The sequence below is a fragment of the Hyaena hyaena genome, unplaced genomic scaffold (genome assembly GCF_003009895.1).
Source record: "Hyaena hyaena isolate Hyena2069 unplaced genomic scaffold, ASM300989v1 scaffold_121, whole genome shotgun sequence".
Lineage (NCBI taxonomy): Eukaryota > Metazoa > Chordata > Mammalia > Carnivora > Hyaenidae > Hyaena > Hyaena hyaena.
Window position 1 is genome coordinate 381,117 of NW_024080753.1, and position 22,581 is coordinate 403,697.

The following is a 22,581-nucleotide window of genomic DNA, read 5'->3' on the forward strand; positions in this document are numbered from 1 at the left end:
GGTCTCTATGTGCCCTGAAGATTACTCAAAAAGTGGCCTTCAATAGGGTTTTATAATGAGAGGAGCTCTATTTAGGGATCATCCACACGAAGCATGTTTGCTCTTAATAAGCTCACCATGAGCTCATCGAGTGTCAGAAGTTCAGCCTAGGGCCCCGCTGCTCTCAAATGTAGCCCGTGGACCAGCAACCTGGGTATCACTCGAGAAGCTATTAGAAATGCAGAACCTCAAATTATTGGGGCGCCTGGGTGGCTTAGTCGGTTAAGCGTCCGACTTTCGCTTAGGTCATGATCTCGCGGTTCGTGGGTTCGAGCCCCGCGTCGGGCTCTGTGCTGACTGCCAGCTCAGAGCCTGGAGCCTGCTTCGGTCTGTGACTCCCTCTCTCTATGACCCTCCACTGCTCACGCTGTTTCTTTCTCTCCTAGAAATAAATAAAAATAAAAAAATAAAAAAAAAAAGAAATGCAGAACCTCAGGCCATTTCCAGAGCTGCAGAATCAGAATTTGCATGTGAATCTTATTGAAGTTCAAGAAGTAGGATAAGAAGTCATTTAGTCTAACTCTCTCCCTGCCAACGTACACAATACACACACACACACACACACACACACACACACACACTTTATAGATGAGGAAACTGAGGCACAGAGTAATACACTGAAAGACACAGTTGAATATTTGCCATTTCTTTTCTGTTAAGAGGCATTTTCAGAGCCTTATTCAAAGAAATCTGGGGAAAGAATTTAGCTAGCAATTAACCTCTAAAAAGCTTTGGCAATCTATTAACTATTCCTTTGATCAGCAATAGCTTTCTTGACAATGTGCCCTTTGAAGGTAGAGGGATTAATTATGCGGCAGTTTTGGCTCAAAAACGTGTTCCTTTGATTGGATTTAATCCCCTGTCCATGCAGTTTGGGAAACAGCACAGAGAAAATGCACCACTCTGTGTCCAGGCGGCCACAGGCCTCCCCACAGTAGTGGAAGGAGGGAGCTGACTTTTCAGAAAGAGCGCTTGGCTTCCGCCACAAGCTGTTCTGTGTGACATGTTTCATTTAAGTTCTACAGAATACGCAGTGCATACTGACATTATTTCTGCCAGCCAAGGGTCATGTCAAGATCCTTGAGGAAGACTTCCAAAGGCACCTTGGAAGAGGGTGATTATTCACACCCCTTTCTTCCTTACGAAGCATAAGAAGTCTGTTTTCTCTCTCATGGAAGATTTGGGGAGGGTCCGGCTATTTGTTTCTAGTTGCTGTTTTCAGCACTACTTGCGGACGCACCAGAAATATAGAAGTTGTTGGTCTTCACCTTTGGCCAGAAATGCCGCTGGAAGCAATCTGATGAGCAGACGGAGGAGTAAGTCTAGGCTGCCCGTTTCAGCTCAAATAATGCCAAATAATGATGGCACGGGCTGCCTTCGATATAACTGCATTTCAGTGTGACTCCGTGTGATTATAAGTTTCTTGGAAGAGACGCAGAGGGACTAGAACATAAGCAAGACAAATTCCTAGAAATATTCTTCCAAACAACTGGGTTAATCACATCCACTGGAGGATATCATGGAGCCTGATGATACCTTACTTTTCACTAAAGCAGAGAAATTTTGCCCAGAAAGGAAAAAACGGCAAGTTCGGGTTTGGAAATGTTATCCTTGCCTTTAACATGCTCTGGGGTTTTTGTTCATTTTGGGTTTTTTTTAAAATAATTTTAATGTTTATTTATTTAGAGAGAGAGAGGAGTGTGGGCAAGGGAGAGCCAGAGAGAATCCCAAGCAGGCTCCTCTCTGTCAGCTCAGAGCCCAATGTGGGGCTCCATCTCACAAACTGTGAGATCATGACCCGAGCTAAAATCAAGAGTCAGACACTTAACCACCTGATCCCCCCAGGCGCCCCTGATGTGCACTGGTTTTATATCATAAATTTTTATTTGTCCCACAAAATGAAGCAAATATTTTAATGGCTTCTTTGACAGATACCCTCGAATCTAGAGGTCAAGTATCTAGAGCAGGTTAAGGTCTGTTTAAAAGCATGGAGGACTCTTTCCAGCTATGTGGAGGGCTGGATGTTTAGGGAAATTGTTTCTTTCTCTTTTTTAATGTTTATTTATATTTGAGACAGAGAGAGACAGAGCATGAGTGGGGGAGGGGCAGAGAGAGGGAGACAGAATCTGAAGCAGCTCCAGGTTCTGAGCTGTCAGCACAGAGCCTGACGCGGGGCTCGAGCCCACGAACCGTGAGATCATGACCTGAGCCGAAGTCAGACACTTAACCAACTGAGCCACCCAGGCACCTCTAGAGAGATTTTTTCTACTTCAGCAGACACCTAAAATTACTGGGTAAACAAATTTAAAAGAAAGTTCTAGTTAATGCATGGCTGAGCTGGCACCGAAGTATGGCAATTCCATGGCATCTAGAAATGGCAATAAAGCCTGAATCTGGAGACATGAGCAGGTAAAGACCAGTGTTCACTCTGCACATCCCTGGAGCCTCAGATTGGAGAAGAAAAGCCCCATGTATAGTCAATAGAGAACAAAACCTGATGAGCAGACAGAGGAAAAGTTTTGATGAGAAACTCTTTGGGAAAATCCCAATACCCCAAACTAAGTACCATTAGTGGCACAGGGGGAAAAGAATGCCCTCCAGAGGAATTTAGTAAAGAAAAATGCTATACTGGCCTCAACTCAGGTAGCAAAGAAAAGAAAAATGTTGGAGGAGGGGCGCCTGGGTGGCTTAGTCGGTTAAGTATCCGACTTTCGCTTAGGTCATGATCTCACGGTTCGTGGGTTCGAGCCCCGCGTCGGGCTCTGTGCTGACTGCCAGCTCAGAGCCTGGAGCCTGTTTCAGAGTCTGTGTCTCCCTCTCTCTCTGACCCTCCCCTGCTCACGCTGTCTCTCTCTCTCTCCTAGAAATAAATAAAAATATTTTTTAAAAAATGTTGGAGGAGTAGGAAGGAGGGAAAAAAAGGAAGCAAAAGAAGGAGAAAACTCTTCTTACTTGGGTTTAGGCTCTGAAATCATACTACCTCTGTAGACAAAGCAGAATAATGTAAAATTTTAGTTTAATTTATTTAAAGTGCCCCAGTTGGATACATGCACCAGGCATTTGGCAGAAGTAATACAAATGGCCTCTAGAGGAAGAGAATTTAAACTCAGACCTCAGAAATTTCCAGAATTGAAATTTTGTAATTTCAGAATTGAAATACACCAAGTACACGTGAAAATGAGCCACCATGAGTAAGAGTTAGCTGAAACAGCCTTTTTTATGATCAGACATCAAAGATTGTATATGTTGGAATTATCAAATAAAGAAATACATAACTACGTAGCTATATATATTTAAAGATACGAAAAGTGGACTAGAACATATAACAAAGGAGTGAGACATCAGAATTGAACAGGCAAATTTTAAGAAAACCAAACAGAACTTTTAAAAATTAAGAAAAGAGAGAGAGGGAAAAAAATTTGGTTGTTGAATTTTCTTGCATATTGGATATAGCTGAGGAGAGAATTAGTGTTGTGGAATATACAGCCAAAGAAATTGCTTAGAGAATAGCCAGAGAGACAAAGTGATAGAATTCACAACAGTAACAGAGACACAGGAGATGAGCAAGAAAGTCCAATATACATCTAAGTGACATTTTAAAGGTACATAAAGAGAGAATGGGAGAGAGACCATATTCAAGAAGATACTGGCTAATACGTTTCCAAATTGACTAAAGATACCATTCCTCAAATTCAGAAATTTATACTTAGACCATCCTTGCAAAACTGCAGAATTTTAAAGATGAAAGAAAACGGTAAATGCAGACTGAAAGATCACCTGCAAAGGAACGAAAACTAGCTGGACAGCTCTTTCTAGGAAGTGACAGTGGAACCAAATAACAGTAGAACAGTACCTTCAATAATCTGGGAAAAAAGTAACTCTTAACATACAACTGTAAATGCCGCAAAAACAAAACTGTCTTCCAATAATATATATTCAGACAAGCGCTCTGTCTACAGTACCATGAAGAAAGACCAACTCAAGAAATTTCACAACGATGTACTTCAGAGAGAAAAACGTGACCTCAAAGGAAGAACTGACAAGCAAGGAATGAAGCACAAAGAAAGAACCGAGTGAACATCGGCTATGTAAAAAGATAACAAATGTTAGCAAAAAATTGTTAATAAAACATTAACTGAAATACTAGACATCTCAGTGAGAAATGGGCATTCGAAGATCCTTGTATGAATTGGAAGACAATTAAAGATACTATTTGATGATAGATTTTGTGAAGTTAAATATACCTCATAAAATTTTGAAGGTAGCCACTAGAAGATTAAAAAATAGATTTAACCTTATAAACTAAAGAAAGGGGGAGGGACAGAGAAAAATCATACAATATTTGAGACAAATAGAAAATACAAAATAAAATCCTAGAAAAGAACCCAAATTTATCAGTAATCAAAATTAATGTAAATCAACTAAACCTAGAAGAAAGAGTTTTACACACAGGGTTATTTAAATGACTATTTATAAAAACCTAAAACATAAGGATGTAGAAAGTTTAAAAGTAAAAAAATAAGGGGTGTCTGGATGGCTCAGTCGGCTAAGTGTCCCAACTCTTGATTTCTGCTCAGGTCATGATCCCACAGTACATAGGTTCATCAGGCTCTGTGCTGACAGCATGGAGCCTGCTTGGTATTATCCCTCTCCCTCTTCTCTGCCTCTTGTCTCTCTCTCTCACCTCTCTCTCTCCCTCTCTCTCTCTCTCTCAAAAATAAATAAATAAACACTTAAATAAATAAACAATAAATACATGTAAAAAAACTACATGTATTTTTTTTAGTGTTTTTCTTACTTATTTCTGAGAGAGAGAAAGAGACAGCATGAGCAGGGGAAGGTCAGAGAGAGGGAGACACAGAATCTGAAGCAGGCTCCAGGCTCTGAGCTGTCAGCACAGAGCCCGATGCGGGGCTCGAACCCACAAACCGTGAGATCATGACCTGAGCTGAAGTCAGATGCTTCGACTGAGCCACTGAGGCGCCCCTAACTACATGTATTTTTAAAAGCTCCCACAGGCAAAAGCTTGTATAGCTATATTAACGTATGGGAAAATGGACTTTAAGACCAAAAATGCATTATTAGAGAAAAAAATTATCATTACATGGTCATGTCTACTTCACAAGAAGATGTAAGTTCTAAACTTATGTCTACGTATTATATAGCCTTAAATCACCGGAACTTAAGGAGCAATTGACAGAAATATTAGGGAAATTGACATTCCCCTTCATAGTGAGAAGTTTTAACATGCCTCTCAAGTCATTGGTAAAGCAGTTGCATAAAAAGATTCAGGATTTAGAGGATCTGAAGACACATTTGACAATCCTAATTAACTTAAAACAGGCACTCCATCTAACAAATGGAGAATTCACATTCTTTTTAAGGACACACAGAACAATGATAAAATTGATTACCTGCAGACCATAAAGTGAGCTTCATAAATTTTTATAGAATTAATATTATATGGAGTATACCTTTCTGGCTATCACACAAATGAGATAGAGACCAGTAGTCAGAAGATATAGGAGAACCCATAATTTAGGAAATTAAAACATACATTCAAAAAGCTCACGTGTCAAAAAAGAATTTATAATGAAAATCGGAATATATTAAAACTAAGAATGAAAATACTACATATCAAAATTTGTGAGAGGTAGCTAAATTGTTACTAGAATATTTAGCATTGAAAGTATTCTATTAAAAAATAAAAAGACTGGAATGCCTGGGTGGCTCAGTCGGTTAAGGATCCAACTCTTGATTTCAGTTCAGGTCATGATCTCACGGTCTGGTCTTATTAGGTCAAGCCCTTTATTGGACCTGCATTGAGCATGGAGCCTGATTAAGATTCTTTCCCTCCCACTCCTTCTCTCTCTCTCTCTCTCCCTCAAAAAATTGAAAATAAAATAAAATAAAAATAATAAAATTAAATAATAAATAAAAATAAAAAGTGTAGAAAGCAATAACCTAAGCATCATACTTAAGTCAGAAAAAAAGATAAAGAATAAACCCCTGAAAAGCAGTAGGAAGGTGATAGAAAGGTGGTAAGAGGAGAAATTATCAAATGACAGAGATAGGTCAATCAGTATTAAGAATGGTCCTTAAAAGAGATAAACTTACAATTACAGTTTTCTTAAGAATAAAAAAGAGTGATGAAATAAAACACAACAATAAAAAATGATGAATGTAACAGAGATTGAAGAAAATAAAAGATTTTCACGACCAACTTCATGCAGATAATTTTTTAAATTTTTTTAAAGTTTATTTGTTTTGAGAGAGAGACAATGTGAGTGAGGGAGAGCAGAGAGAGGGAGAGAGAGACAGAGAGAGAGAGAGAGAGAGGGAGAGAGAATCCCAAGTGGGCTCCACACTGCCAGCACAGAGCCTGATGCAGGGCTCAGACCCACAAAGCTGTGCGATCATGACTTGAGCGGAAACCAAGAGTCCGATGCTTAACTGACTAAGCCACCCAGGTGACCCCCCACCCCATGCCAATAAATTTTGAATGGGCGCATACCAAGAAACATATCATTGACTAAAGTCTGACCTAGGAAGGAATAGAAAACTTAAGAACTTGAATTGGCTGCCGATCCCAATAGAAACTGAATCAATATTTTAAGTTTTGCACATTGAAAACACCAGGCCCAGACAACTTTTGTAAGTAAACCCAACCAAACAGGTAAAGAATGGAGAATTTCTTGGTTATGTAAGCTCTTCCAGGAAAATGAAAAGTTGCAAGGAAGGACTGCCACTTTCTCTAACTTCGTTTATGAGGCTAGTTTAATACTGACCTCAAAACCAATCGAACACACTCTGTCTTTCTCGCTCCCTAAAAAATAAATAAACATTAAAAAAAATTTTTTAATATGCCTATTCTCTGAATAGTTGTCGTGGGTGAAATCGGTAACCAGATTTGAGGCAGACAAGGTCCATGGGATCATTTCTGGAGTCCCTTCTAAGACTGCAGATTTACGCCGAGGCTTCCAAGGAATCATAGAATTTCCTGCACAGGCTCTAAAACTCTGAACTGCAGAGAATAGATGTTTACTGAGCATCACTACGTTTATTCTGAAGCGTGTTTTCTGCATCACAATGGTTGAGTTCATTTGAAGGACGCTGGAGATGTCGATGCCTGACTGAAATAGGTTGTAGAGTTTTCTATGCTGTGTTTCTCTTCCTTTACTGATTTTTTTTTTTAATCTTAAGGGAAACGTAAGGAAGCAATATGTTATTTTTAAATGTTAAGTAACCTAACTGGTGGGTTAATTTAGACACCAAAATTCCATGGTACAAACTTGGAAACGATTGCTACGTTTTTGTTTGAGGCAGAGACCCATGGTGAGAATAAGGCCATCACGCTGTGTCACTGGGGAAAATCTGACTGGCCGAACTAGCTAAGGGGGAGCCTCCCACCCCAAGTACCCATCAGGCACCACCCACAGTGAAAACTGCCCATTTGGGGAAGCTCTATTCTTTATTAAAGACCGCAGAGTGGCTGCTTAAATGCGAAAGGAAGAGAAGTACATATTTCCAAACAAACTAAATGAGAAACCACTACTTATTTTTTTTATTCCAAAGAATAGTCCCAGTGCATTGACAAGAAGAGGTGGAGGAAACATGTTGAAGCTTAAAACTAAAACTTTAATGTGCAAAATAGAACACAGATATCAGGAAACTGGGATAAAAATACTGAGAACAGATAGAAGAATCTGGTATTTTGAAAAGGTAATTCAAATGCAAGTCGGCCATACCTCACCCCCCCTTCCCTTAACAAATGATTTTGATACATTCAACAGAGATGAATGACATTGTTTCAAAGATGAAGGAAGAGTGAGTTGTGAACAAGCAATTGCCAAGTTCAGGAGCATGCACGGCAGCTGGCACGTGCTGGGCTGCGGGCATGCAGAGGAGGGGGTGCAGAAGGCTGCCCGGGGAGGCAGGGGAAGCATCATGTGGAAGATGACACGGACGATGCGGCCGAGGCTGTGGAACAGGGACTACATACAGCCACGTCCTCCAAGCATGTTTCCAAAACGTTCATAAAGCACCTGTTTTTCTTGTCTCCTTCAGTGTTTACTTATCCAGAAAACGGCACTGACGATTTCAGAGACCAAGCAAAGAACTTAAACCACCAGGTATTTATGGCTGCGTCAACCTTAAAAATTATTTTACCAAAGACAATATGTAAGGGTTTATTCAGAAATGGCAGAAAATCACAATGCAGGACAAGCTCGCTCTGACAAAACCACGGGTAATCCCACCGAGCAAAGCGGAGAATTGCCCTTTTCCCGAGGAAAGGAGGAAGCTGGGAGGCTCCTATAGACTGGAAGTCCACTGTGGGAAACGGGGAGCTCTGGGTATAGTAGCTCGTCACTGGGTCTCATTGGTGAGGCTGTTAGCCGGCCTTCCTCCTGCTGGGGGCAGCGGTAGCTGAAGTCGTAGTCACAGCAAGGTCCCTCGCTCGTCAGGTTGGATCTGTATTGAATTCGAGCAATAGGGCATAAGAGCTCCCCCCGCCCAGTCTCCTGACTGCGTTTTACTGAGGTCTCCCTTAATTAATTTTCACAGGTGTCAGAGAAAGCCGACCAGCCAGGGTCCTTAGATCACACTGCAGGTCGCCACCCAAGTAGGTTATGAAATCAAGTTAGTAGGTCTCAGAATAGAGTGTGGAATAGAACGGAAGACAGTAACGTAGCGTAAAGTGCCATAGTGTAATATAGATAGCATGAAATCGATAGACAGCACTAAACAGAAGTATCACAGTGCATCAGAAGTAGAAAGGAAAAGTATTGTGCTGTAAACTTTTTGTTTCCATTATATCTGCTATATACAATTTGATACATACTATAGAATATGTAAATTACACAATTACATATTACAATTACAAATTACATACACAATTACAAATAAAATATTATGACCATATTTTATAATATAGAAGTACATATTTATTATATTTTATGTTCACTTATATATAATTTATTATATAGTTACAATAGGATAGACTAGGACAGAAATAATATAGCATAAGGTACTTGAACTTTGGATGCAGAGTGAATCGGTTGTGTATAACTCTTATGTCTGATATATATTGTATATGCTTATCATATTATTACGTATTTAAATGTATTATACAATTGTATATTACATATACAATATATAATGCACATATATAATATGCACATATATGCACATATATAATGCGCTACATTATATGTGTCTGTATTACATATGTTGTGTATTGTTATGCAATAGTAATATTACACAATTGTATTTACATATTATATAGTTTATATTTATTGTATATCTTGTATATATTATAAAGTATATATATAGCATTGAAATTCATTTGCATAATAATGGGTAATATTTATATATCACTTATAAGGCTCTTGCATTATCTCTAAGTTGGAGACAATTGGGGGCTGTTGGAGGTTCGAGCGTGCTAACGCATGTACCATAATGCCTGGTGCACACAGTAAACTAGCAGAAGGGTAGCTTTTATTATCATTATTGCAAGGTTTTATAGTCAGGAGATGCTGATCCTATGATATCAACTAAATCAAGCTGATGCCAAAACAAGGCTTTTTTCACAACATGCATCAACTAATTTCCCAGAGGAATAGACCTTAGTCCCTTTGGTAGGCTAGATACCAAATTTTAGGCTAATTGATAAAATGGAAATTTTAGGAAGTGAAAGTTGTTTACTACTCTTCATATGTCCCTATTTCTATAGACCCAATATTCCCATTCTTCAGGCCAAGCGTGTCACCTCTTGTGAACAACTATAGTGAAGGAAGGATTTTTTTTAAATAGTTTATTGTCAAGTTGGTTTCCATAGAACACCCAGTGCTCATCCCCACAAGTGCCCTCCTCCGTGCCCATCACCCCCCTCCCCTTCCCCCACCCCCAACAGCCCTCAGTGTGTTCTCAGCATTCAAGAGTCTCTCATGGTTTGCCTCCCTCCCTCTCCCCCACCATTTCCCCCCTTCTTCTCCCCCACGGTCCTCCGTTAAGTTCCTCCTGATCCTCCTATACGTGCAAACACATGGTATCTATCTGCAAAGGAAGGATTTATTTGAAGAAATTTGTAGTTATTTCTGACCAATGAAAGCAAACTTAGCAAACAAACTTAAAATAGACCTCTCGTTGAAACAAAGCCTTTAATAATGGTTAGATGATTCAAGACTTATAATCCATACACCGGAAATACATTGCACTCATGTATTCCTGTTCTGGTTTCTTTCTTCTCTCAGTTTCTTCCTTCTTCCCTCTTTCATCTGTGTCTTTTTTAAATTTTCTCTTTCAGGGATCTCTTTCCAAAGAACCATTACAGATGAACACCTATGTTGCCTTGTACAAATTTGTACCACAGGAGAATGAAGATTTGGAAATGAGGTAAAATCTTTTTTTTTTAAATAAAAGAAAATGGAAATGTAAAGTCGATGTTTTTTCATGTGGAAAAAAGAACTCACTTAGCGCCACCTCCTCTTGGTGTAAAGCAGATTCTCACCTGGCTTTGTGCGGCCAGTGACCTGCTCTGCGGGTTTGCAGATGGATTGCCGGGTTCTCTCTCTGCAGTTTCTGATTCTGCAGGTCTGGGAGGCACGGGCGGGTGGGGGGCCTTGAGGATTTGCGTCCTGACTGGTCCGCAGGTGCTTCTGATGCGCCTATCTGGGTCCACACTTGAAGAAGCGAGGTTTAGTGCATCATCCATGCAACTGGGTGTTTTCTTGAAGCCCGAGCATGAGATGCACTTGGCATCCTGTGGGGTCTACTGGGGACTAAAGATGTATATATGTAAAGCCCAAATGAACATAGATTGAAGGATCAGACTAGACTCATTTGTGGAACCTGTGGGGGAACAGCAGCTCCCCCCGCTGCATGCCCTGAGCTGGGCTTTGTTTCCCGATCCCTCCCACTTCATGGTGACCGGAGAGCCGAAGGTGAGTTTGCAGGCCCCTCGCGACATCTGGAACTTTCTCCTGACCAGTGTATGTTGCTCGTGTTTCAGGGGTCATGAAGCTGGAGTCAGGGCGGCGTTCGCATCCTACTTGTCGCCTGACCTTAAGCAATTTAGAAACATCTCATTGCTCTGGCCTCCTTATTTATAAAAGAGTAACAATGGCCCCTTCAGCCTGAGTTATTTTTGAGGATAAAATGAATAATTCAGAAAGCATAGAGCACGGGGAGCAAACCCTCAGTATCTGGTGGTTATTACAGTTTTCGTAATGTGGTGTTTACTGGCTTCTCTCAAAGACAATGCTTCAGTCCTCCATTCACAACCCCAAAACCTAAGGGTTTGGTACCTTTTAATCCAAGAGCAGGAGAGAAGAGGCTGCGTTTCTAGCCAGCTGTTCCCTTGGAGACGGGTTGCTTCCTCTTCTGAAGACAACAAGGGAACCCAAGTGGCACTGAAAACCGTGGCCGCATGTTAGACAGCTGGCTCTGCTTGAGGGGACTCCACTTGTCTGAGTACCACGCAGCCCAGCTTACCGTTACCGGTCACCACAGCCACATGGCTTCCAGAAGGTGTTGTCTTTCCACCCTGGAGCCCTTTGGACGCCCCCCTCAGGCTGTGCCAGTGCCCAGGTAGGGTGCCCCCCACAGGTGCCTGAGTGATGTCCCCCCTCGGTGACATCAGCCTCTCCTCTTTCACTTCACCCAAAGCCCCATATGAGGAAAGAGCTACCGACAAGGCTCCGGTTGCCCCCCCCTTATTTCCCGGGTTCCTCGTGCTGTGGGGTCCAGGTCCCCAGCTCGGCTGACCCCCCACCCAGTCCAGCAAGACTCCACCGCTGACGTGTATGCCCTGCTGGCGTCTGGCTCACACCCAGGGTCAGCGGGGTTTCAGTATTCATTTGCCATCTCCTTCCGAGTGATTCTTGGGCCTTTCCAGAGAGTTCGGGACCTGAATCCCCTAGCCTTAGATTGGTTCTGACAATGAGGTTCTCCTCATCCGAGTTTCCTCCATCACTGATTGAGAATCGCCGCGCTGAACTCACTGGCTGGGGCTGTAAACGCCCTGAAGGCCTGGCGTCAGTGCGGAGGAGGTGATGGCGTTTCCCAAGTGAGGCCCCTCCAGCAGAGGTGTAACGCGCAGGGGGTCAGAGCCTGCCCCGGGGGGTCATCGCTGGAAGGCCGCCTGGCCTTCCGCTGACCGTCCGTACTCAACTATTGGCTGGTGAAGAAGAGGGTGATATATATTCACTTTGCAGTAAATGCGGTGTAGGGTGCCCTTGAGATTGTCATTGGGACATCTAGGACTTAAAGTGTACTAACTTCATATTACGTCAGTCCCACCATTTTATTCTAGAAGAGTATTCTGAAGCCATCTGATGGGGGAAAAAAAAAAAAAAAACAATTCCAGAGAAATATAGGGTGTTATTAGGGGACTAAGAAATGGTGTCTAGCTGCCTGGTGGTAGGTCATAAATTTTTGTGCTTATTTTAGACAGTTGCAGGTCATTAAAAGTCAAGTCGTCTGGTCACGAATCAAACATTTATAGTCTGCTTTGAGGCAAACAGGACTCCTCATTCCCAAGAGTGAAATGCCTGCATTACATAGACTGCAAGATTGGAGTAATAAATCATACTCTTTTTTTTTCTTTCTTTCTTTCTTTTCCTTTTTCTTTTTCTTTTTTTTTTTCAGCCGAAAGACTGTATATTCCCATTTTAAAAGCCAGACACTTGATTCAGAATATGTAAAGCAATGTTTTTGGGGATTTGGTATCGTTCCTTGAATGAACTAGGGCTTTGTGAATTTTCCTTTTCTCCTTAAACAGTAAGGTGGGGGGGAAATCCTTTGAACAAAATATTCTTATCCGCCTGCATTCTCACTCAGGGGACAGAGGACAAATAGACGTGAAGACACAGGGAGGGTTTGGAGTGTAAGCTTGAGGTCAAAGAAGACCCAACCGGCAAAGCCAGGAGCCGTAGACCAGAGCGGCTAAATCGCTGCCTCGGCAAGCATCCATTGTGGATCTGCTCAGTAACGGGGAAAGCTTTTCTGCCAACAGCTAACAATCCAGACCTTTCTGCATTTCTAGTCTTGGCCCCCATCCCTCCCTTCCCATCCACTTTGGGTGGAGAAGTCAATAACATAACAGTACAGTGTACTGGGGGGCATCTCAACATGGGAATCAGATAGAATGGACTCCTACCCTAACCACTCTCCTTTCTAACAATAGGGCTTATTATCTAACTTTCTGAACATCTGTTTTGTCATCTTGGAAGTAGGGATAATGAGGCTTTCCCTTATGGGATCCCTCTGATTAAATAAAATAACAATATCTGCTACAGAGCAGGATCTTGATAGTGTTAATTCCAGTCAGTTCCATACATACTCCAGAAGTAGAGGCTTCCTTTTCAGACTTAAGAAGTGAGAGACAGAGGAAGAGAGAATGAATATGTCAAAAAGATTCACCGAATGCTTAAGAAAAAAAAAAAATGTGGGCAGCCCTTGATACGGGTTTAACTCCCAGCCAAGCTACTCACTAGCCTCTGCTAGAAAAGTTACACAAGCCACATGAGCCTCTGCTTCTTCCCTTGTAAAAGGAGATCATCATTATGCCCGCCTTAGGTCTGCTCACAACGCACGCATCTTTGCCCCAGAGTCTCCAGGGCCCTCCCATTTCCCTTGGGGAAAGACCACAGTGTTTACAAAGATGTCCAGGGCCCACACACTCTCATCCCGGGGGACCTCTCTGTTCTGTCTTGTATGATGGGCCCCTCACCTCTCTGCTCCCTCCACCCTGGCTTTTCTCTTCCCCAGAAGGACCACGCTGCTACCTGCCCCTGCCACTCCCACCACCCACCCTCCGCCACCATCACAGGCACCCGCATGCGCGCGTGCCCTCACAGCTCAGACTTCACTTCCTCCATACGCCCTTTCCTGATACCCCCAATCTGGCTGAGAGTCCTCTGCTACCTGCTTTCATGACACCATTTTTCTTTCTTTAAAGCACTTATCTCAGCTTGTATTTATGTATTTCTGGAATTATTTGGTGGACCTTTATCTCCCTCATAAACTCCGTGAGAAAAAATCTGTGATTGCTAGCATATATATCCCTGTAGCATAGTTCTTGAAACATAGTAGATGTTTAATAAATAGGACATGAATGAATGGATGAACGAATGCTATACCTGGCATGCACAGTAAGTGGGCACATCAAATCAAGTACATGATAATGTAATGAAAACTATAAAAGAGGAAGCAAACCAAGCTCAGAGGGCTTAGCCAGGGCCTGTTTCCTGGAGGAGATGGGTCTCAAACCCACGATGAATATTATTTGTCAAGAAGAAATTATAGAAAAGGAGATCAAAGGGTTTAAGACAATTTGGAAGAAACCCTGCTAACCCCTCACTGGGCACTCACGGTTGAGTGGGGGAGTAAGCCTCAAAAAGGAGAAGCTGGGATGCCGCCCCCTTATGCTTGGGGCAGCGAGTACCCCTCTCAGAAATGCCGTGGTCCCATCACTGGTCTCCAAATGCCGTCTAAAGGCGGAGGCTTTGCACAGTCTGCTTTGCTACAGTTTCAGCGCAACATAAGTTCCCCTCATAAATCCGTCCATCATCACCTCCCCAGATTGCTGGAGTTCTCTCGCTAACACCCTTGTCCATCGGGTGCAGACAGCAGGACAGAACAAGGCGGCAGTGCAGAAGAGAGCAGTGGCTGGGAGTCACATAGACCAGGGTCTGTCTTCCAGCTCTGAGCCTTCCTCGTGGCGTCTACTTGAGCAAACTGTTCAATCTCTTGTGGTCTACGCTTTCTCCTCCCAAGGAAGACTAAGACTGTAACTAGATAATGTAACTAAAAAGTGGAATTGCATGCCCAGTATGAAGCAAGGGACACGGTATATTTTCGATAAACTGCTCTTCGTAATTTGCATCTTTTCACAACATGTGTGGTTTCCAAGTCTTCTGAACCTCATTAACCCTGCCCTAAGGATATATAGTTGGAAAAAAAAGGCTCTCTCTGGCCTTTGAGCACATCCAAGGGGACTTTATCTAATTTGTCCAGCAATATGGAGGCTATGATATCCTGTCGCTCATCGTATGAGTACATTGTGCAGTGCCCGACCTGTAGGCATGACATTTTACCACCGACATGAAAGACGTGGGACCATCGTGCTCTGGATCCCCCAACTAACACTGACGGTTTGAGGTCTGATAACATCAAAGAGCACCCCATCCCTCTGTCTGAGTGTAAGGAGCTTCTATAGTAGATCGACCTCTGTACTTAGAATCTTAAACAATTTCCACCAATGACCTTTATTATCAAGTTTTTTAAGGGCTTTGAAAATTACACTTTATGCACGAACAACTTAGTACACGAGCAAAGATTTTTAAAAGTGCTACTTACGGGGTGTCTGGGTGGCTGAGTCAGTTGAGCATCTGACTCTTGATTTCAGCTCAGGTCATGATTCTAGAATCATGGGCTTGAGCCCTGCATGGGGCTCTGTGGAGCCAGCTTAAGATTCTCTTTCTCTCCCGCTGCTGATGCTCTCTCTTTCTCAAGATAAGATAAGGTAATAAAATAATATAATAAAATAAAGTCAAATAAAATAAAATTAAATGCTACTTCAAATACAAACTGAGAACCTCATTAAAATCAGCACTGTCATCATTATCATATATGTTGCCTTGTAAGTGCACATAGACTTTGTGCCCAGTCATCTTTCAAGAATAGTGGGTGAGTGTACATGTGTGTTACACTTACCTATGCACACACACTCCCATACACTCACAGAGATACAGAAACACATTCTTGCACACTCAAATACACATTCATTCGTGCACACACACACATACACACACATTGTTAGCAAGACAGCACATGCTTAGCTTGTTGATGAAAGTAAACCCTGCTTTTCGCATTTACAACGTACCCAGTTCCATCCATTATTCTGGCTGATTTTGAATCCAAAAGTCTGCAAAATGGTCTTAGAGCCATTGCTTATTATCCACGCCGACACACCTTCTAAAAATCAATAAGAATAATTTTCATGGCTGTGCCGTGCTGATATATCGTGTAAATAAGGAACAGATGTAAATAACTCCAAGTAAACACAAGCCTCTAAGACATTTAAGTGGCTCTGAAATAAAGGATGGGGAGTAAATAAAAGACGGAGGGGTCCAGATGCATATTCTAGTGACCATATGCCTATGCCGAAGAATCCATTTTGGCTTCCCACATCGAAGTCATTTTCATTTTTATTAGTTCTCCCCAAACAAATTTATATGATAATGGCCATGTTTCATAAGGGGCCGAAAAAGAGGAAAGAAGGAAAAAAAAAGAAAGCTTGGGAGCCAGAAGATGGGAAGAGGGAGCTGCTTTTCTAGTATTGTTAAATGCTGAGAAAGATACAAATTAATTTCTACTTCAGGGTGTATCCAAACACCCCACTTTGGGGGAGGGGAGAGGGCTTCCAAGAAAAATGTATTTTTTTATAACCCCAAGTAAGGATTTAGATTCTTAAGTTGCCAGCCTCTTTCCTGGAAACAGTGACCCTCTGATTTTTCCGTGGTTGAGTCTGAAGGAAACCAAAGCGACCATTGGCCTCATTAGCTAATATTCATGAGAACCTCCGGAGATGGGATGGCCTGAATTCGTCTCTCTCTGATTTTTCCAGAGCATCGCTTGAAATCGAGTCAGAGCTGATTTAAACCCTTGTGTGGCCATTCTCAGAATTCGTTTCTTCTCTACCGCTCCCCACCTGGTGAATGGGCATCGACTGGCTGCTGGGTGACCAATTCACTGGCGCTGTTACCCTCAAAGAGCTCAAGTGGTCACAGGGCCGGGCAGAGCAGAAAAGTAGACACTCCGCTGTGAGCTCTTGTGGGCGGGGAGGGGGCCCAGGAGGCTGCCACAGCACCTCAAGGAGACGTCGAAGCAGCCTCGGGGGGCCGGGAAGGCTTTGCAAGCAGGCATTACAACAACCCCAGGCTTCCAGCAACAGGCGCCCTGGGTGCCTGTGCAGCTTGGTTAACGAGCAGTCCTTCTCTCTTCCCAGAAGGAAGGATGGGGTCACTGACGGAGCCTGAGAATTGCTTTAAGAGGTACTCAGTGGGAGGTATCGCCAAGCCACCACAGAGGCGGCACAAATTCTTTGCAGGGGCATTAGCCTGTTTTCATAACTGCTTGTATTCCAGTCTGCCGGAGGCGGGGCCGGCTCCAGCAGGTCCAGGGGTCCCTGAAGGATGGACGGTGTCGGTGAGAGAGAGAAAGAGAGTGAGAGATGCCCCGGAGATTCTTTCTGATCACCCGGCAGGCATCTCTGTCCTGTCGGTTTTTGTGTCTTTATTTAAAGGTTCAGCAACAAGATGAAGTCATAGAAAGGAATTTCTTACAATGGGAGGCCTTTTGTGATAACAATAGTAGAATTATTCCGACCAAGGAAATAACAGAATGTTCTTAGTAAAAAACGGGATAACATATAGGTCAAATTGTATGTAGATAAGTTGGGAGTATTTTGTCTGGCTCTCAAGAGGATGAATGTTCCTGAATTGGTTTGCTTGTGGAGACTAACATGGGGGCCCTGAATGGGTCAGTCTTTTGCCCCTGGGTTATGTCTTAGCTACTGTTATCCATCCTCATCCCAGCTGCCAGTGTAAGGGAGGGGGTTTGTGGAAAGTAGGCCTTGAGGAAGGGACTTATGTCTCACCAACTAGCAAAGATATACGTGGTAACTATGTTTTGCTCTTAACCCCAAAATAGGCCCTTGGTCTCAGGGCCGGGCTCAGTTGTAAATCTTGTGTTCTTAACGCCCTAAGTCTCGGATCTGCAAGGCCCATAGGAAGAGCCTTTTGACAATTTTCCCCAAAGAGCTTTCATCCAAAATTTCTTTTGTAAAGGCAGGAATATGCTTTTCCTTATGAGGTGTCTGTATTCAAAATATGGGTCTGATATGGAATAGAGCGAGGCCCGGTCAATAGCAGCAGGCTTATATCCAACACGAGCAGAAGGAGACCCCGGTTTTCCTTTCTCACGGCCGGAGCTGCAAACACTGCCATTTCCTTGCTGTGACTGCCGTCCAGAGAGGCCGCTGCGGCTCCCGGCACCAGTCCTCGCTCTGGGAAGACTCTTCAGCTTCAATTGGGCTTATTAGTGAATGGACCAGGCTGTTATAGTTCATAGTCGACTGAGATGGTTTATGGTTCTGATGAAGTTTTGGGATGGGGGGCAGTTCATCGGGTCCAGAGCCAACGGCCAAGAAAGAATTCTTGGAGATGTCTTTAGTGCCATGGTGACTTTATTGAAGCATGGGGACAGGACCCGTGGGCGGAAGAGCCACCCTGGGGTCGTGATGGGTAACTCATTATATACCTTCAGATTGGGAGGGGGGCAGGGATAGAGTGAGTCTCCAGGGAATTCTGGAAGCAAGGCTTCCAGGACCTTGAGGGGCGAGCTGTTGCCAGGGAAACACCATTTATCACCATTTAATAAAGCCTCAGTCATGAGACCCTTCAGGTGTGTATCAGAGACCATAAGTTTGGAGCCGGATTCCAGCATATACCTTGGGGCAGTTGAGATAAAGGAAGTAGACTTACAGGATCCCGGAGTTTGGGATAATTTGAAGCTAAGGTTCTCTTTTGCCCCCATAAAAAACGTCATCATGGAGGCAGCTGAGCTCCTAGAAGGAGGTCACTCTGCCAGTTTCAAGGACTTCCCAATGGGCTGTAGGCAGTAAGGGAATTTCATTTTCCGTTTGCCTTTGTTTCCCACATCACCGTGGCAAGTACTTAAACCCCTTTCCTTTGTTCTTGGGGAGCCAGGAGTGGACAAGGAATATCACCCATATCCCACCTGGGGTTGCGGGGAGGCTGAGCCAGCCTGCATTTTGCCCCTCAGCCTGCCTCATGCTCCCTCGTCAGTTCCGTCACCTTTTGGGGGTAAGTTGGGAGAGCCAGGGCCAAAACCTGACCGGTAGAACGGAGAGGCTCAGGCTGAAACCCAGGGGCGCAGACTCTCAGTCCCCTGGTCTTGCCTTACCCCGCACGTTCCATCCAGCATTGACTGTGTGGGTTTCCTCTCCGATGAGGTTGACAATTTGCTCTCACCAGCAGATTGAGACAGTGTATTAATTTAGCCAATGTTGGCCATTCTTATCACTTCTTACAAGTTTATTAAGAGTGTTAAGTCTTGTTTTTAAGACCAGGAAGCTTGTGACCTATAGAGTGTGTTCATGAAAAATCACTCTGGTTCACTGATCATTTTTCTTAATTAAAATAAAATTGGGGCACCGGAGTGGCTCAGCTGGTTATGCGTCCAGCTCTTGGTTTTGGCTCAGATCATGATCTCACGGTTCATTCATAGGTTCGAGCCCCACATGGGGCTCCAGACTGACAATGCAGAGGCTGCTTGGAATTCTCTTTCCCTCTCTCTCTGACCCTTCTCTATTTTCTCTCTCTCTCTCTCTCTTTCTCCCAAAATAAGTAAATGAAGGGTTTTTTTTTAAATTAAGGTAAAATTATGACTCTATACAAATATAAAATGAACACGTCAAAAATTTTATTTGACTCATTAATTAACGAGAGAACCAATATAATGTCCCATCTGGTGCAAAGGAGAACTCAAGCATCACACACACATAGGCAGTCAGGAGTGCTGACATGAATTTACAAACGCATGCTGAACTGGTCAGGACTTACAGGTAACTACTGGGTGCGCGTTCCGCCAGACACAATTCACATGCATTTCTAGGGACAAACGTCATTTACATTACCATCCATTTCCCTGAAAATGTAAAACAGCTCAAAAGACAATGAGGAGGAAGATGGCTGGGGGAAGGGTATGCCCTAAACACCCAGATCGGTACTATTTCTGTCTAATTTAAAGTCTTCCCAATTTTCCCAGTTTTCCCTGACATCCCCAGATGTAATCTGTGAGGTTACCCCAGCAATTAGTATCTTACAGAGGAGAGACCCATGGTTAGGGTTGCTAAACCACTTGTGACAAGCCCAAAGAACCTCCAGGAAAGTCGTATTAAAATAGAGATCCCAGGCTTCCCCCCAGGCCGAGGGGTCAGATCCCACTTGGAAATCTGAAGAGCTCCCCTGGATTCTGAGTATCTGCGAGACTTGGGAACAGCTGTGACGTCCAAAGTGAGCCAGTAGCACTGCACCCAAGGCCACAAGCAAGGTTCCTGATGTTCAGTTCTCCGACTGCATTCGGGTCTGGCCTGCCACTTGTGTGGCTCTGTCCTTCACTCCGTAAGCCTTTACGCATCCTCCACAAAATCAGAAAAGGAGAGCCTTTGAGACAGAGTAAGAGAGTAAGACTCCTTGGTGTCTCGTTTCTATTCTCTAAGTACATTACTGCTTGGCAAATGCATCAACTTAATTAAAACTAAATGTAATTCTAATGCACCAATTTGATTTAAAAATAATCTTCACAGTCACCAGGACATCAAAATGCAATTAAGGCTATTTGAGGAAAGTCTCTGATGCGTATTATGTTCTGATGCTGCACTATGTCAGGAAACCCAGACCCTCCTGAATGCCGCTAATGTGCTTAGCGGTCTCCCTCTCACTCAGATGCCTCTTTCAATTAGGTCCCGGAGAGCGTGATCCGTGACAGTTCAGGAACATTTACCAAATCCCATCCAAATGGCCCTTCAGCTGAATGTTTTTTCTCAGAGCTGGTCTCTGGACTCGGGGGAGAAGGGCAGGCAGTCTCACGGATGCCAGGGTTAAGACAAAATCAAACTGCAGGATTCAGGAGTTTCTGGTTACCTACCCGTGTGCTCAGACCGTAAAAGGCTCTGGACCAGGATGATGGAAATTGAGAAGTGGGTCCAGCGAAAAATTAGGCAGTAAATCTGAAGTTAACAGAGCAGTCTGGATCCGTTTTATGGTCCCCTGACCTGGTTTTTCGAGAACATCCCATTTGGCTGAGTGACTCTGATGGCTGTAAGATTGATTTGGTTTTTGTTCATTTCTTTTTGTTTGATTGGTAGGGTTTTTTGGTTCAGCTGGCAGATTCTTTTCACCCCCTCATGAATGGAAAAGGCTAAGAAATGCTAAAAATACCTCAAAATACTTGCGGAGTTAAAATGGACATTTCTGGTAAATTTCCACAAGGCATGGGTGGTATGAGAGGCAGCTTGGTTTAATGGTGTTAGTGATGGATTCAAATCCCACCTGTGACCGGTGAAGTCTCTGGGAGCCTTCTTACTTGCGTGCAGATGCCGCTGGCCGTGCCCGCTCCAGACTGTTGGACGGTCGTCCCGCACTATCCCCACACCTGCATTGCCATCGGCCCCTGGGCACTGTGGCACCAGCCCCAGCTGGTGAGCCCCCAGCTCTTGCACATGTCTGCTCACTCCATAGGGGAGAGGGCAGAGGGACGGAGGGGATGTAAAAAGAGAGAAAAGCTTTTTCAAAGCTCTGAATCACGCCGAAGCCATGAAAGAGGCCAAAGATGATTTCATGAACCACTGTCCCTGCCAAAAACCTAAGGGAGCACTCATTGAAGAGGTAATAATCATTAGACCTTCTAAGTTCCAAGTGAAAAAAGTACACTTTCAGGAAGAAATTAGAATGCGTAAGCCGTTATTATATATCATTCATATTATATATATATATATATATATATATATATATATATATGCATTCTCGGCTGATGCACACAGCCACTTTGCAAAGTAAATATAGTTCATTACATATTTGTTATGTATAGTATGTCGTTATATGAATACAACTGAGGTAGCTGAGTCTCAATGAAGCTTGTATGTTGGGATTTGTGTTTGGGGTCAGTTCCACCCTTGTGTGTCCCCCTCCCAGCATATTTCTTCCTGTTTGGTCATGACACTTAGGTATAAATTACCAACTTATGTCTTTCTTCCCCCTTTGAGAGTACCAGCCTCTTACTATCTCTTAAAATATAAAATCTCTTAACTATTTAAGTTTATTTATTTTTTTGAGAAGGAGATGGAGAGAGCAAATGGGGGAGAGACAGAGAGAGAGGAGAGAGAATCCCAAGCGGGGTCTGCGCTGTCAGCATGGAGCCCAGTGCAGGGCATGAACCCACAAGCCATAAGATCATGACCTGAGCCAAAATCAAGAACCAGACACTTAACCAACTGAGCCACCCAGGCCGCCCCAAAATCTCTTAACTATTTTTTTTTAATGTTTTATTTATTTCTAGGAGGGAGAGAGAGAGAGAGAGAGAGACAGTGTGAGCAGGGGAGGGTCAAAGAGAGAGAGAGAGTCACAGACCCTGAAACAGGCTCCAGGCTCTGAGCTGTCAGCACAGAGCCCGACGCGGGGCTCAAACCCACGAACCGCGAGATCATGACCTAAGCAAAAGTCGGACACTTAACCGACTAAGCCACCCAGGCGCCCCAAAATCTCTTAACTATTAAAAACAAAAAAGTACCAGCATCTTGAGGGCAGTCATTATGTCTTAACAATAATACCAGCCACCATCTGTCGTGGCTCATGTAAACGTGCTGTACAAGCATTACCTCACCTGATCCTCAAAAATACTGATGAGGTAGGTACTGTTATTTTAAGAAATAAAATAATAAGATAAGAAAACCAG

At 43.3% G+C, this 22,581-nt stretch overlaps 1 protein-coding gene across 2 annotated transcripts in view; it reads left to right on the forward strand.

Annotated features, from left to right (window-relative positions):
- STAC (SH3 and cysteine rich domain) overlaps positions 1 to 22,581 on the forward strand; it is a 145,890-nt gene that overhangs the window by 109,087 nt on the left and 14,222 nt on the right. For both annotated transcript variants that reach the window (XM_039237166.1, XM_039237167.1), the window contains 2 exons: positions 8,107 to 8,171; positions 10,346 to 10,434. In XM_039237166.1, the coding sequence (XP_039093097.1) occupies positions 8,107 to 8,171; positions 10,346 to 10,434 (154 nt within the window). The remainder of the gene's footprint in view (positions 1 to 8,106; positions 8,172 to 10,345; positions 10,435 to 22,581) is intronic.